This window comes from Thermobia domestica, chromosome 11 (genome assembly GCF_964235325.1).
Source record: "Thermobia domestica chromosome 11, izTheDome1.hap1.1, whole genome shotgun sequence".
Classification (NCBI taxonomy): Eukaryota; Metazoa; Arthropoda; class Insecta; order Zygentoma; family Lepismatidae; genus Thermobia; species Thermobia domestica.
Genome location: NC_137464.1, coordinates 217,527,962 through 217,543,766, shown reverse-complemented (window position 1 = coordinate 217,543,766; position 15,805 = coordinate 217,527,962). Strand labels below are relative to the sequence as shown.

General features: G+C 34.5%; 1 protein-coding gene across 8 annotated transcripts in view; it reads right to left on the bottom strand.

The window, feature by feature from the left end:
• Positions 1–15,805, bottom strand: part of l(2)k05819 (transmembrane protein 94-like protein l(2)k05819) — a gene marked incomplete in the record, with an annotated part of 143,479 nt that overhangs the window by 15,802 nt on the left and 111,872 nt on the right. For 7 of the 8 annotated variants that reach the window (XM_081731629.1, XM_081731630.1, XM_081731631.1 and 4 more), the window contains 3 exon segments: positions 7,971–8,220; positions 11,066–11,190; positions 13,805–13,925. In XM_081731629.1, coding sequence (XP_081587755.1) covers positions 7,971–8,220; positions 11,066–11,190; positions 13,805–13,925 — 496 coding nt within the window. 8 annotated transcript variants of the gene reach the window in all.

Below are 15,805 nucleotides of genomic sequence, written 5' to 3'. Positions count from 1 at the left end.
GGCCGTGTGTGGATGGACCTCACTCGGCCTTCTCTCATTATTCCCCGTCCATATCCTTCACACAGTTGGCGATGATTTCAGTTGGCTTGTGAATTTTTGCCAAGGAAAACCTAATCACAGAACACACCTCACAAAAGGCGGGATTTTCTATTGCAGCGCACATTGTAACACGCCACAGAAAGCACAGTAAAAGCGTCACACTTCTCACCCTACCATAGCTGGATGCGTACTGAGTGTAGCAACGTTTCTGATACCAAGATGGCGACTCTAGCCCCGCCCACTGCCGCAATAGGCCAAAACGTTGGTACTTTCTGGACAGCCCTCGTACTTTCATACAAGATTTGACAATAAGGACTGATATAGAAAATTGTCTATTATATGAGATTAATGCTATGGTATTCTTATTTTGAAAGACGTGTGAAGATCTGAAAAATACATGTATAATATCTCTGTTCTTCTAAACATTGGCAATCGAAAACATCTTGTTTCCCAATGCCATGGATTCTTACGTGAAACAAAGCGCGATCACTAAGTTTTGTTAAGAGTTCGGGAAATCAATAACAGAGACTTACGAGAAGAATTGTTTACTGCAAGGATGCCCTATTTCGTGGTCGTGTTTGAATGGTACGCCCAATTTCGTTGTGGGCGTGAATACTAGGATTCATATACTTTTTGAAAATAAACGGGACACTTTTTCATCACAAATACATGGTGTAATAAGGAATATGTAATCTTCAAGTTTTCTTGTAAGAACACATTCTCTTGGGCATTCTGCAAGCCCATGAAGCAATAAAACTTAATTCCGTGTAACGTACCGGTTTACCGGTAGCGATTACATTACACTAATATTAATACCGGTATGCATATTGATACTCGTTACATGTTTGATGGCTCCCGTATTGTGTATTTGTGCCAATTTGTTTTATTATTGTTATGTTCGTGTGTTTGTGTTAGTTACATAGGTTAGTTGTTGTTAGGTCGGTTTGGCACACCTTGGCAAACTTTTGTTTCCCCTGCTATTGCATAATTATATAGATTTAGGCTATTATTCTATATCTGAGCACACGTTTGACTTGTAAAACCTATATTATTAGGCGGAATATAATTATGTATAAATAAATTAATCGGTGTCACAATGTGCATTGTGCTGAGGAAGAACTGCATTACAGTAATACAAATATAATTACGATAATAATAACGAAACATTACCAGTACACTTCAAAATCATATTAAATAGTTGAATAGGAAAAGGGGGAATTTGAATTACACACTTTATTAATCTGAAAAATGTATTATTATTACTCATCGAGATTTAAATCCAAAATTGTTGTTTTAAACTTGAGAGCATTAGACCTAACGTTAGGCCTAATAATGATGACAATTCAGTGAAGTTTTAGTGAAGTTTTCTGCTGGATACTACCAGACTCAACTGATTAATAATATTAGAAATATTAGGATTATGTTTATAAACAGTAAAATCACTAAATTGGGAGAAAGCAAACATAATTCTAATGATAGTTGTTGATATACTGATTTTTCTAAATTAATGCAATTAACAATAGTGTGAATTAATAATTATACATAAAATAGGCAATGCACGAGTAGTTAGGTATAGAAGAAGAAGAAGAAGAAAGTAAAAAGACCAGCAGAAGAGGGGGTGAGAGAACTCGATGTTGAAAATTTAGAATATTATGAAATTATTGGATTTGTGCCATTAACCTATATAAAAAAAGTGATTTGGGAATAACCTCAATAGTTTTCTTTCGGTTGCCGAGTTCTCACAACATTTTTATTTAACATTTTCTGACCTCCACCCCCGCTGGTCATTAACTATTGCAAGCCGCCATGACAGAAGCAAGCAAATGAAGTCAGTGTAAGAAGTCGGGTGACGGCCGAGATTCCCGGCTTTTGGAGAAGGGAAGGTGGGCTGTTATCGGACACCTTAAGACTGTAAGTAACTGTACCTGGCTTCCAGGTAACCTGATTTTTCTTATTTTGAACAATTACATCTTTATGGAGATAAAATACCGTCGGTGAAGTAGGAGTGTATTGTGGAATTAAACAGTTTGAAATTTTTTATAAAAACTAATAATTCTTGGAAGTAATCTTGCGAAAAATGATCAATATAATTAATATGGATAGCTAAATTTCATTTGAGTTACGCATCTCACTTATCTGCCATAAATGTCTCCACGTTACTATTAATCTTTACAATCACTCCAAAATTTTACATGATAGAATGAATCTTAGGTCAGAATGGATTTAAATATAAGCGAATTTACCATTATTGCGTATTCGGTACATTTCTTAGTTTACTGTAAACTTACGGTATGATTAGCTTAGCTCCGGAATATTTTATGAAGGTTGATTCACCTTGTGGCTCTTAAATTTATATGACTAACTAATGCATTGATCCACCACAATAGTATGAATTTTCTTGCATGTTGTGTAAAAAAAAAAAAAAAAAAAAAAAAAAAAAAAAAAAAAAAAAAAAAATCACGTTCCATAGTAGTATTGAGAATATCTTGTCACGTATTTGTGTTTCTTATCATCAATCATACCATATGTATATAATTCGCTGTTCATTATTTTTTTTCTCTTTGTAGTGCATAAATAAAATATTTAATGTGTTGTCCGAGGGCGGGCTAAATGCTTAAGCCATATCTGATATATGCTACAGTTTTAGAACTCAGTTGGAGTTATACAGTAGCAACACAGATTGGAGGACATTGTAGAATATGAGTGACAGTTAGATAATTATGTCTTCAAAATTGGAACGTTCAATAATTTTTTTTTTAGATAATTAAAAAGGGGATGGATCAGTATTTGGTAGATTTTTTTTTTCCTTTTCTTGTTTGTAAAACCAGTCATGATACGAATTTAGTCGAAGAGCAATTATTGTAAAGTTCCGTAGTTGGCTACTCAATATCAATCCTTGCCTGATATATTGTGACTAACGTACCGATTCGCTGAAACTGTCTTGTGATTATTAAATATATCAATTGAAGTATCAATATGCAACTTTATTGAATTGTTATGAAATACAATTGTCTTAAATTATTAATCAAACTGGATTTTTTTTTAACTTGTCTCCGTTTTGTAATGATAAACCGACCTAAGATAATAAAGTTGTTATCCTAACTTGAGCTCATGATTTTGAAAAATAAACTAATTTATTAAATAGCAATGTGAACAGTGATACATATAGAGGTTGTAATAATACGGAATCTTACTGCTGGTTTACTGCTTAAGCAAGAACCTAAATATCATTTTCTAGAACCGAGTCAGTTGCGCGTTATTTCGTTGGAACAAAGCTAATTTTGAGCAGTATTACAGAACTTAGTTTTTTTTTGGTTTATTACCTATTCAAAATTTATAAATTATCATAGTGTATAATATTTAAAAATATTCATCACTCTGTTTTACTGGATTTTAAGAATCTTTAACGAAGTGGTAATCCAATTCAGGATTTTTGATTTATTTTCGAGATTTTCTCATTCCTGGAAAAGACCGTTACATTCCGATTCGTAGCAGATCAATAGCATATCAAGTGAGTCATGCTTAGTTATTACCGTGTCCGCTAGTGGTATTATTCTCGCAACCTATCAGTAACGTCAAGTGGTATGACACTTTTATGACGAGAGCTATTGATTTCTTGGCAATTACACGTTTTAAATGTACGAATGAGAACGTTAAATACAAATCCACAACTGAATGGGACAATTCTGGGTCCCGAAGAATTTTGTTAGGACGCTGGGGAACATCCTTATAATAAAGGACGTATACGAATCCTAGTGAAGACGTTGTGCAATACAATCATGTGGGCGGCCATACGGTGATCTGACTGCAGTAGGTTATAATATCCTCTGATCAACCGAGTAATGACTTTTTGGGGTTATCGGAAACGTCTTTATGCCCATTACGACCACGAACTAGAAAAAAAAAAAACTTTCAGTTTAACGTCCCATATTATGCTCTTTAGGCTAAGGAAGACGGCTGATTAAGGCAAGTGAATGATGAAAGAATTGGTGGAATAAGGATGTTGGAGAAAACTAAAGTACCCTAAGAAAAACTCAGGGAAACGATGCTGCCGACCACAATCACGACGATGAGATAGGGTATTCTCACGGTAAACAGTTCTAATCACCTCGCGTATCTTTGTTGTTGATTTCCTCAACTTACAGCAAATCTACTGTTCGCACGTAAGAATCCATAACAATAGGAAACAGGGTGTTTTAGATGACCGATGTTTAGAAGAGCACAGATGCTCTCTTTATTAGACCTTCATATGAATCCTTGAATTTCATTGTCAAACCTTATGCATATTAGATTCGATCAATTATGTTAAACTTCTGTTTTGTTGATATACCAGTCGATTAAAATCTTAGAAATACTTAATGCTACGACAGGGTGTCTACTAAGTTTCATTTTCAAAATTCCAGTATATTTCCAATATATTAAGTATAACTATCAGCAAAATTCCTGTACCTAATACAATGATTTTTTAAAAGTTCTTTAGGAATAATCACACTCTTGATGATTTCAGGTTTGTAATTGTTTTACCATCAAAATAATATTTTATTTTTAATAAATTTAATTAACCCTGATATTTTTGAAATACAATAATTTTTTAACATTTTTAAAGGGCCTCTCAACTCCCCTCACAGCCCTTCACTCCACCCATTGGTTTAAATGACTAATTACAAAAATGTATACAACTCTTGCTTTGGAAAAATTTACAATCTCAATGGATACAAAATTGTTTCTAAGACTATTAAAACAATTAAAAAAAAAAGGGTTGTTGACAAATTACCACTTTCATGATTTTTCTAGTATGTGGATCAAAATTCCAGTATATTGCAAGTATTTCCAGTATCAAAATTAAATTCCAGTATAATTCAAGTATTTCCAGTATCAGTAGACACCCTGTACGAATACAAAATTTTCATATCTTTCTGAACCATTTTAGTCCTGAAAGCATACCAATAACAAATTACCTACAATAACATTAAAAAATTCACAATGTACGGGATATTACGCTTTTTCGTCTGTGTTTTTCAAATTTTCAATTATACTTTTTGTTCTAGACCAATTTTACCAGGTATAAAAAGGTGCACTAGTGAAATTTAGGAAAGGTTCTACCTCTTAAATACATGCACTGCCAAAACTGCATTTTCAGTCAGCTCCTTGTCTGCTGGTGTTTGCCTTTCTCTCCCCTTCTTTCGAGAGAGATGACATTTAAAATTGAACAAAAAGAAACGAAAAGAGGACTCTTTTGAAGCCGGAGACACACACACAACACATACTATGCAGAGCCACGAGTAAGCTCAATATTACACATAGGTAAGTCGAACATGATTAACAGACACTGAGATAGAAGACATATTAGTCATTAAATTAAGAGACAATACACGCAATACAATCAATATTTTTACTTGTACCCTGACATTTATTTATCAGTTTATTGAAACACTTATTTACTTTCTTAGAACATTGCGTAAGAGACTACTATGCAATTAAGATACCCACAAATAGGGAAAAAGGGGGGGGGGGCGGGCGGGCGGAGAGTGCATTTTCATAATTAATGAGATTGTTGTGGTTTTAGCTGTACGAAATACAGTATAGAAATACCTTGCATAACGCGTTTTCTTTATTATTTCACATATTCATAAATTGGTAATAGATGTAGAAATTTAAATTTTTAGAACGAATGTATGGATGGGAATACTGTATAAGTAGAGACGAGTATTGACTGAATATATATTGATATTAAATACAATTGAAGAAAAATTAGATGAAATTTTTCAGTCCCACGTTTCACGGTTATGTTCTGTAGGATAAAGGACAAAGCAACGATGAAAATGAATGATACGGTGTAATGAAGAAAGTGGGAGGAAAGGAAAGAGCCCCGAGAAAACCCACGCACACGGTGTTTGGCCACCACAAAATCCACTTGTCGCGAGCTAGGAGCGAACCAGGGACCTCATGAACCGGACATGAATATTCTACCACAGCCATCGCATCTCGAACAATGTTCAGGTACATCTTAACAATTCGACTGATACAAACTACTTACGAAATTAATAACATCTAAATTTTAAATCTTACTTTAACACTTTAAAAATATTATTATTATTTTAAAATACTCATATTCTACCTACTAGCAGCCTGCTGAAGCCTATTTTCAGTTCCTTTATACGTAAGATATATACTTGGTAAATTTCTCTGACTACTTATCACGGTGGATTGATTTAAACTACGATTTAAATCAAGATTTAAATCACCTGATTTTTAAAATAAAAATCGTTGATTTAAATCAAATTCCGAAGTAAGTTAATTTGAAGTGAAAATAAGGGAAATCCAGTTTCTGTTACTTTGATTATGGAAGTTTAAAGGAAACTTTAAAATTTTGTACATTTTACATAACTGTTGGCGAAATTTATGTATTTTATCAATGAAGAAAATAAATCACGTTTTGTTTAGTCCTCACTTGCTTTATGTTTAGCTGTGTTATTTTTAGAACTTTTTAACAATTAAGTTTCTCTCCTTTCGACATAATTATGATTGGTGTACTGTCCAAAGCCCCTGGACAAGGTGAAGCTTGGTGGTTTGTGTTTGTCACTGCTTTCCATCGGGTGAAGATGTCATAATATAGGGACTAGGGATCATAGTTGAATTCAGCCATATCTCAGGGGTGACGAAGATTCCCCTTTGTTTTGGTGTCGCTCCCCTAAGTTGCATAAAATGTTATGTAATGTGTGTACGTATGATGTAATGGTGTTGAGCTCCTCTTGAACCTTATTAGTCTGAATTAAACACTGCTAAGGACTCATCGTTTAATGTAAATTTCTAGACTTAAGTACCCACCGCGGTTCCAACTCAGAATCCTGTTGATACAGGGCAATGAGCTTTACCATTGCTTTACCGGGGAAATCAACATTCGACATTTAAGACGAATAGTCTTGTGCGCGTGTGTGTCTGTCTGTTTCCAGATAATAGGGGCGTATTTATGAGGTCTGATCCCCTCTCCGAAACTTAAAAATATTGTACATTTTACATAACTTTAGGCGAAATTTACGTATTTTATATGTATAGCTAGTTCTGGACGGCCCGATTTTTTTTAAATATGTTCCTGCCAAATATCAATAACTTTTGTGAAAGAATAGTCCCATGTTGATAAACGTCGCTGTACTTTTTCCTTAATGTTTAATGAACATTATTTGACATTAAAATAGGTTAATAGTTGGAGATTAATTCAAAATTAAACCACAATACTTTCACTTAAATGGCATAACTAACATTTAATACTAATTCCTAATGTTTTTCTTCAGTAGCTACTTGTATTATACGAGGAGAAAGATGTGATTTAAGTTTAAAAAAAATTAAATAAAAAATCATGATTTTCCCCCACCCTGCTACTTATAAGCTATCTTGAATTTTTCTGATCAAAGTTTGTTTCCTTGACTTTCCATGTTTGTAGAAACCCTAAACTAAAATGCGTATATCAATAACGAGAGATACAACGAAGTTCAAAATTTATGCTAAACAGGACACGTCACGCTCCGCCGCAACAATGGATCTATTAATCATTTTATTTAAATATAATTAGTTTTTCGTTGTCTCACGTTATAAAATATTTTCCATTGTTTCTATCGTATACTTTCAGTATGAACCATAATGCCAGTGAGAAACGAATGAACTTAGGAAATAAAACCAGGCATACTATGTCCAACGGCAGACTTAGAACAACAGAGGTAGAGGAAATCACACGGGAGCGGTTACATAACGAGTGAACATATGTCGAGCTGGGTTCTCATAATTTCATTTCAATTAAAATACGCATTCTAAGAGATAGGGGATTTATAAAAATATATAGTTTTCAAATATTTCTCATAAAACCCATTTTCTTCGTGCGAAGAATGGGAGTTCAGCTAGTAATCTTAAAAGAATGAAAACTAGAAATGTCATACTTAAATATAAAACAGTCAAACACAAGGCCTCTTCTTGTACCAAGATGAGAATATGGCTCTGACTTAATCCCCATCCTCCCCAGTGGCATTCTTCTTCTTTAATGAAAGGATAAACCATAGTGCAAGTGGCATTCTTCCCATCCACAACGTCCCAGCAGGAGTGAATTAAAGTCACAGAAACGAACAACAATACGAGAAGTACTGCAGGGATAAACTTAATACCATAGCACCAAAGGATGAAGGTTATCATCTGAAAAAAGAAAGAAAAAAATAGACATTGTAGTAACACTATTTTGTACAATGTTTCACTTTATTTGTATTCTAAAGGATATAACAATGCTAATAAAATAACAAAGCGGAAGGCGAAGTTTTCTTTTCTCAAATTATTGAAATATAATTGCAAATAGAAAAAGGAGATTTAGGATTTAGATTTCTGGGCTTTCGGCATCAATGACCAATTAGCCCGACACGTATGAAGGATGACGTATCTCGGCGAGCACAGTATCTGGCAAAGGGAAGGAAGGAAGTGGCCTGGGACCTATATGTTAGGTACCACATCGGCATTTTCCTGGTGTGAATGAGGAAAACCTCATTCAGGATGGCTGGCCTGAAAAAGCTTTTTATACCTTTCCGACCGAGTGCTCCCACCGGGAATCGAACCCGGGACTACTCGCACCGAAGCGAGCCGGAGCGTTACCGACTACGCTACGAGAGCCATTGCAAATAGAAAAAGTGGCATGTCTTATCTGAAGTTCACTTGATTCATTAACAGTGAAGCACGATTGCCGATAATTCAATTCAAATAATAACTTTCAAGATCATATCCAAAAAATGTAATGCATACAGAAAATTCACCAACATGTAAATACAATTCAAAACTTATGTATTGAAACTGAGTCGTTGGTTCTGGTTTTTATTATTATTATTATTATTAATAATAATAATAATAAAGTAGGGATAGTTAATTTGAGATCATTTTCAACAGTGTTTAAGTGATTTACAAAACTCGGAAGAATCAATTTAATGTTTACAATACAATTCCGACATTCGCTTTGTATAATTGGAGACGTGACTAAAGTGAGCATTCGAAACTAGTGTACTTTCAAACGTAACGGACGTAACGTAACAGAGAGAGAGAGAGAGAAAGAGAGAAAACTATTTTGGTCATTATACTGAACTGGGTATTAAAATACAAGTTTATTTTCACGAGGGCTGTACCGCAAGTAATACATCCATATAGTTTTATTAATCAACCTAAATAACTCAAACTTCGTATAGTGATAAAGTAAGGTTTTCCCTGTATAGGTATTACAGCATTTTTTTTTTTTTATTGCAAGTAAATACTGGAAGTATAAATAACGTGCTGTCAAAGATTTTTGATGAAGCATACATGTGGTCTGCATGAGATCCATAAGAGACTGGAAAAAGTGTGTAAAGAGGAAACAATCGATAACAGCAATATGTAGAGGTGAATCAAGAAGTGTGAAGAAAGAGGAACTAATATCGAAGACAAACTATGTAATGGGAGATCATCAATATGAACACTAAAGCAAATCTTGTGAGACTTGATAACGAACCAAGAGCTTGCTATAGAACTTAACTGTTTATTGAATTCAGTAAGCATTTTAATACTTATGATACGTAACGTGTTTGCACATATACTGTACAGTTTAAGATAAAGACAAAGGAATGTTAAAATTATATCTAAATTTAAGATAAACATTTATTCGCACTGATACGAATAAACGAAATGGTACTTAACAATATCGTTTTAGTTTGGGAGTGCAGATTCCACTTAAGCTGTAGATCTGTTTTTCATTCCCCATACTCTTGATGCTGTTACTTCAAAAATACTTAGGGAAACAAGTCTTTGAAAAGACAAAAGAAAGAAAGAAAGATTAAGTTACGATGCCTAAGCCCTGACTAAAGATAATTTTGAAGCATGCGGACCAAAGGTGATCGTATCAACTTCTGAACTTCTCTGGACTCCTACGAAAAGTTTCATTTCCAAGTGAAAATGTTTTAGAACCTCACAATAATACTCTAAAAGTTAACAGTGGAGGTAATATTAAGAATGAAAAATTAATTATAAATATTGTTAGAAATAAAATACATGGAAATAACAAACTACTTCCCACATTAAGCGAAACATTAGTTAAATTGCTGCTAAGAAACTTAGTTCTCTTGTAGTGTATGTGCTTCAATATAAAGTGTTTTCTGTCACTTGCGTTTAACAAGAAAGACATGAAGAACTACTTGAAAGCCAAAGAGGATTTGAAAATGAAATTAAATCTTTAAGTTTTACGTCCCACGGTTATGGCGGCTAGGCTAAATGAGATGATGAGAAATGAATGAAATGGTAAAATGAAGAAAGCGAGAGGAAACGGAAGAACCCCGAGAAAACACATGCAAACGATGTTTGTCCACCACAAAGTTCACTTGGCGCGAGCTGGGATCGAACCAAGGACCCCACGCATCAGAGGTAAACGCTCTACCACTGAGCCACAGCCAAGGAGGATTTGAGATGTAATCTCTAACTATGCAGGAAGTCACACGTAAGATTCAACACAACGAAAAACTTCCGAGCCAAAACTAACTTCGCACCAAAAAAAGTTATTCTCGTTTCGTAACTGCCGCACTGCGTATCTCTATCTGGGATAAAGTATATTCTAGCTTTCATTAATTGCTAATACAGTTATGAGAACTCGGAAACCTTTATTTCTACATACAATTTTATGTATTATTATTAGTTTCCGGTAAGTAGGCACTACAACAATTGTTGAAATAAGATATAGGATTTCCAATGTATTTATTTATTTATTTTATTATTATTATTATTATTATTATTATTATTATTATTATTATTATTATTATTATTATTATTATTATTATTATTATTATTATTATTATTATTATGTTTTACAGAATACTGTAGTTTCCAAGATAGCTACTTTTGTACCCGTTGAAGTAAGAAAACATCTCTTTGTATTAATTTTATGTTTGTACTTATACTGATCTTGGAATAAATGATTCAATTTCAGAACTTTTTAAATCCTATAATATAGAAAAAATATTAATTGACTTCGTATACGTACTTCTAAATTTATTTTACACTGATTTTTTCCTGTAGCTTCTTGCATAACTTGGGTGTCCGTACGATTACCCACAAGGGAAGCAGACAGCAAAGGAATGATAAGGCACATCAGCCATAAAACATGACCTGTAAAAAAATAACAAATCTATACAAAAAATATATCTGTTAAATGCAGTAGGTCAAGAGTAGAAAAGAAAGGACAGAGGCAAGAAATTTTGAAAGCACTAAATCTTTTTCAAATTTTAATACTGTATGCTCCATCCTTACTAAAAGGTTTGAAATAAAAACGTAAACTCAATTTCAGTTAACTGAGAGATATACTCACCAATTTACGTACGATCAAGAAAAAATTAAAACGAAATGAAATCTAAGTTTTACGTCTGACGGTTATGCCACTGAGCTAAAAGAGACGGTGATGATGAGAAATGAATGAAATAGTGGAATGAATAAAGTGGGAGGAAACGGAAGAGCTCCGAGAAAACCCACGTACACAGTGTTTGTCCACCACAAAGCTCACTTAGCGCGAACTGGGATCGAACCAAGGACCCCATGCACCAAAGGTGAACGCTCTACTACTGAGCCATCGCAACCCCGTACGATCATGAAATTTTAAAAAAGTTTGGACATTTGGTGATCCACAAGAATATTTCACCTGTCATCCGTTCCATTACCCTTCTTTTAACCCAAAAACATAATTTTTCGACGTAAATGTGAAAATTTCATTCTGTTTTGAGCAACCATGTTCATGTTACAGTAACGACGTTCGGGTGATAAATTATGTATATATGCAATACCTAGAATTTTAATAAGTTTAGACTTCTACGTAACAAAATTTGTATATTTATACCATTTATACTTAAGCTTGCCTATTCATTTGAAGACAGTGCTATCTTTTCACATACACTGTACATTCACCGAAGATATGGATTTGCCTTCTTTATGACGACAAGCAGTGGCGGCTCTTGACGGAAATCACACTGGCAAAAATTAAAGTTCAATCGCTTTAAACTAAGGGAAGAAAACTTATCTAATACACTAAATCTTGTATACATTAGAAAAGTTTCCTTCTCTTACTTTAAAGCGATAGAAGCTTAATTTTTGGTGATGTAACTTCCGTCAAGAGCTGCCAATGGATCAAAGATAATATAATCATGGTTAAGTTTGATCGGAATGCCGTTTCGAAAAATATTTGCTTTAGATATTCTGTAGTTTTAGAACCAAATTGGCTTGTAAGCCGTGTGCATTATAGCTGTTTCGGTAATTATTTTTCTCCAGCTAAACCACTGAATATGGATATATGTTAACTCAATGAATCTAATTTACCTATGGAGGTACCACAAAAAATACACTGAGAACCTGAATGGCATTAACCCTTTTGGCATATGTGCTATGCTACATACATATCACGGATTATCATCCCTGAAAGTAATAAACTTGCTTCGAAGTGATTTTCTCATGTCTTGGGGATATCATGCAATATCGAAATGCATTTTCCGTGCTTTGCGTCTGAAGATATGGGAGATGGTTACGTCACTTCAAGCTTGGCCTCGAAACGACACAAGTTTACAGAGTATTGCAGGAGCATTGTCATGAGAGTGAGAAATATTTTTCCCTGTTAATTATTCTAGATACTGCAATGAAACTTGGTATCTGTATATACTATAGTATTTTTCAAGGTACACTCATGTCCAAAATGATTGTCGCATATCTATAACTGTCTTCTTGTAAGAATATAATTTGATAATTATTTTGCAGGGTATTTTTAATACTGATACTATGTGTATAATCGGGAATGTATATTCGTGGTAAAGTTCATAGGGAAAGAATTGAAAATACGAAAATTAGAGTGAGTAAAACAAAATGTTGCTAAATAGACAAGAAAGTTTTATTTTCGTTTTATTGTTCTTATTTACTGCTCTTTTGACATGAAATTTACCACATACATATCTTTCCCGATTATACACATACTAACATTATAAGAAATACCGGGGGAATTCGTTATCAAATTATATTCCCAAAATAAGATATTATAGAGATGCGGCAATAATTTTGGATATAAGTGTACCTTATAATCGGGTACCTCTAGCCGGGGGCGCTCCAGTAGGAGCTAATTTTCAAAAAGTGATTATTTAGATGGAAATTTCTCTCTTTATCCCAAATTTTCCTTGTTACATTATGGACATTATCCATGGTACAATTTTGAAAGCTTATTTCATTCTGAAGAGAATGATATATGAACCATGATACTAGGGTGAATAGTACTGTGTTTGGAAATTTTTATTTTGTAACCTACTTCTTCGTACTTATATATGAAATTTGGTATTGTCAAACAGGATTGAGAAATATTTTTCCTAGTAACTATTCTAGGCATTGCAATTAAACTTGGCACACGCATTATGTATGTACAATGGCATTTTTTCCAGATAGATTATAGTCGAGTATCAGTAATCGAGGCAGCTCCAGAGGGCGCCAAATTTTCAAAAAGAGATTTTTTTTAAAAAGGAAATTTGACTACTTTACCCCAAATTTCTCTTCTCTTGCACACCATGCACACATGCATATAGAACCGTTTGAAAGCCTGCTTTATTTTGAAGAGAGCGATGTATGAACCATAATACTCGGACATAGTACTGAAGTAGTAGCTATTCACCTGAAAGTCAACATTTTACTTAAAAAATACATAGGTTTAAAAGCGAGTTAAATCACTGAATATGGACATATGTTAATAAAACTAACTTACCTATTGAGAACACTGGAGGTAACATGAGAAGCACACTAAGAACCTGAATGGCATTAATGGATACTGCACAACATATCCAGAATTGAACACAATTCCAAACACACTGCATATAATGACGAGACTGGAAGAAAGAAAAAATGAAATACTTAAGTTTCACATAATGCTATTATTATCATAAATTATATTTTAAAGAATATTAGTAACTAATTTATCAAAATTTTCATATGAACACGCGAAAACATATTCATTTTTCTACTCTGTAAAAGTAATTTTGTTTTGTCTAAGCTTTTTGAATCATATATAGTTTATCTTCAGAACTTAAGAAAGTTAGAAAATTAAAATAAGAAAGGAATCAAAATTAAAAACACATTCTATTAATGAAATATGAAGTTAAAACATTTCTTTACTCTAAAATATGTAAGCCAGTAGAAACACGGTTAAGTGTTACCAGATACCTACTCGTTTGAAATGTATATTAATTTTGATTGGAAATACTATTGTATTTATGGCTGAAATTGTCTTTACTGGTCCATGGTTTATTTAAATTCTCTTGATTAGTAGTTCAAGATAGATTAATTGTAACGTAATAAACTTCATGTGTTCCATTCAATTTGCGGTTTTGACTTGTGTAGAGTTTGTTACTTTGTTAAAGCTGAGTGGTGTAGTAAAAAGTAATCCATTATTTTGCCAATAGATGGCTTCAGTGATCTGTATCTCGCGTTGTATAAGTCCGATCGGGTTCAACGAGATGGCGTTCAAACGATGAGACTGCGTACTACAAACACTGTTCAGATAGTTGTGATGAGTTGACTCAGTGTTGTGTGAGCGCGAGTCAAATTGGACACTAACAAAGAGAAAATACACTATATTTTACAGTTTTTCTTCGATAAAGGCGAAAACGCAAGCCAGGCGGCTGCAAATGTGAATAGTGTTTATGGTCCTGATACTGTAACAGCCAACCACGCGCAATTTTGGTTTCGTCGATTCCGTTCCGGTAATTTTGACGTCAAAGATGCACCACGCACTGGAAGGCCAAGTGTCGAAAATGTCGATAAAATCAAGGACATTGTCGCGTCTGACCGTCATGTAAGCACTGTGTCGGTTGCCCAAGAGCTAAACATTGCTCAAAAAACCGTGTGGAACCATTTGCATAAGGCTGGATACAAAAAGAAGCTTGATGTATGGGTGCCACACGAGTTAACGCAAAAAAACCTTATGGATCGAATTTCCATCTGCGAATCGCTGCTGAATCGCAACAAAATCGACCCATTTCTGAAGTGGTTGGTGACTGGCGATGAAAAGTGGATCACTTACGACAACGTCACGCGAAAACGGTCGTGGTCGAAGCGCGGTGAGCCGGCGCAAACGGTACCCAAGCCAGGATTGACGGCCAGAAAGGTTTTACTGTGTGTTTGGTGAGATTGGCAGGGAATTATCTACTATGAGCTGCTCCCCTACGGCCAAACCCTTAACTCGGAACTGTACTGTCAACAATTGGACCGTCTGAAGGCAGCAATCGCCCAGAAGCGGCTAGCTTTGGCCAATGGGAGAGGCATTGTGTTCCACCAGGACAACGCCAGGCCACACACATCGATAGTGACTCGCCAGAAGCTCCGGGAGCTTGTTTGGGTGGTTCTTGTGCATCCACCTTATAGTCCGGACCTGGCACCGAGTGATTACCATCTGTTCATGTCCATGGCGAACACGTTTGCTGGTGAAAAAGTCGCTTCAAGAGAGGCTTGTGAAAATCGACTGTCTCAATTTTTTGCCAGTAGGGACAAGGGCTTCTATGAGAGAGACATCATATTACCTTCCAAATGGCAACACGTTATCGAACAAAACGGCGCATATGTGACCTAAATCGGATCATTCTAACTATGATAAGTCAAGCCTTCAATGTCATGCCAAAATAATGGATTACTTTTTACTACACCAGATATATGTGTGTTTAATTAATGGTTTTATACTTTTCAAATCCAGGATGAATTTGTTTGTTTGTTT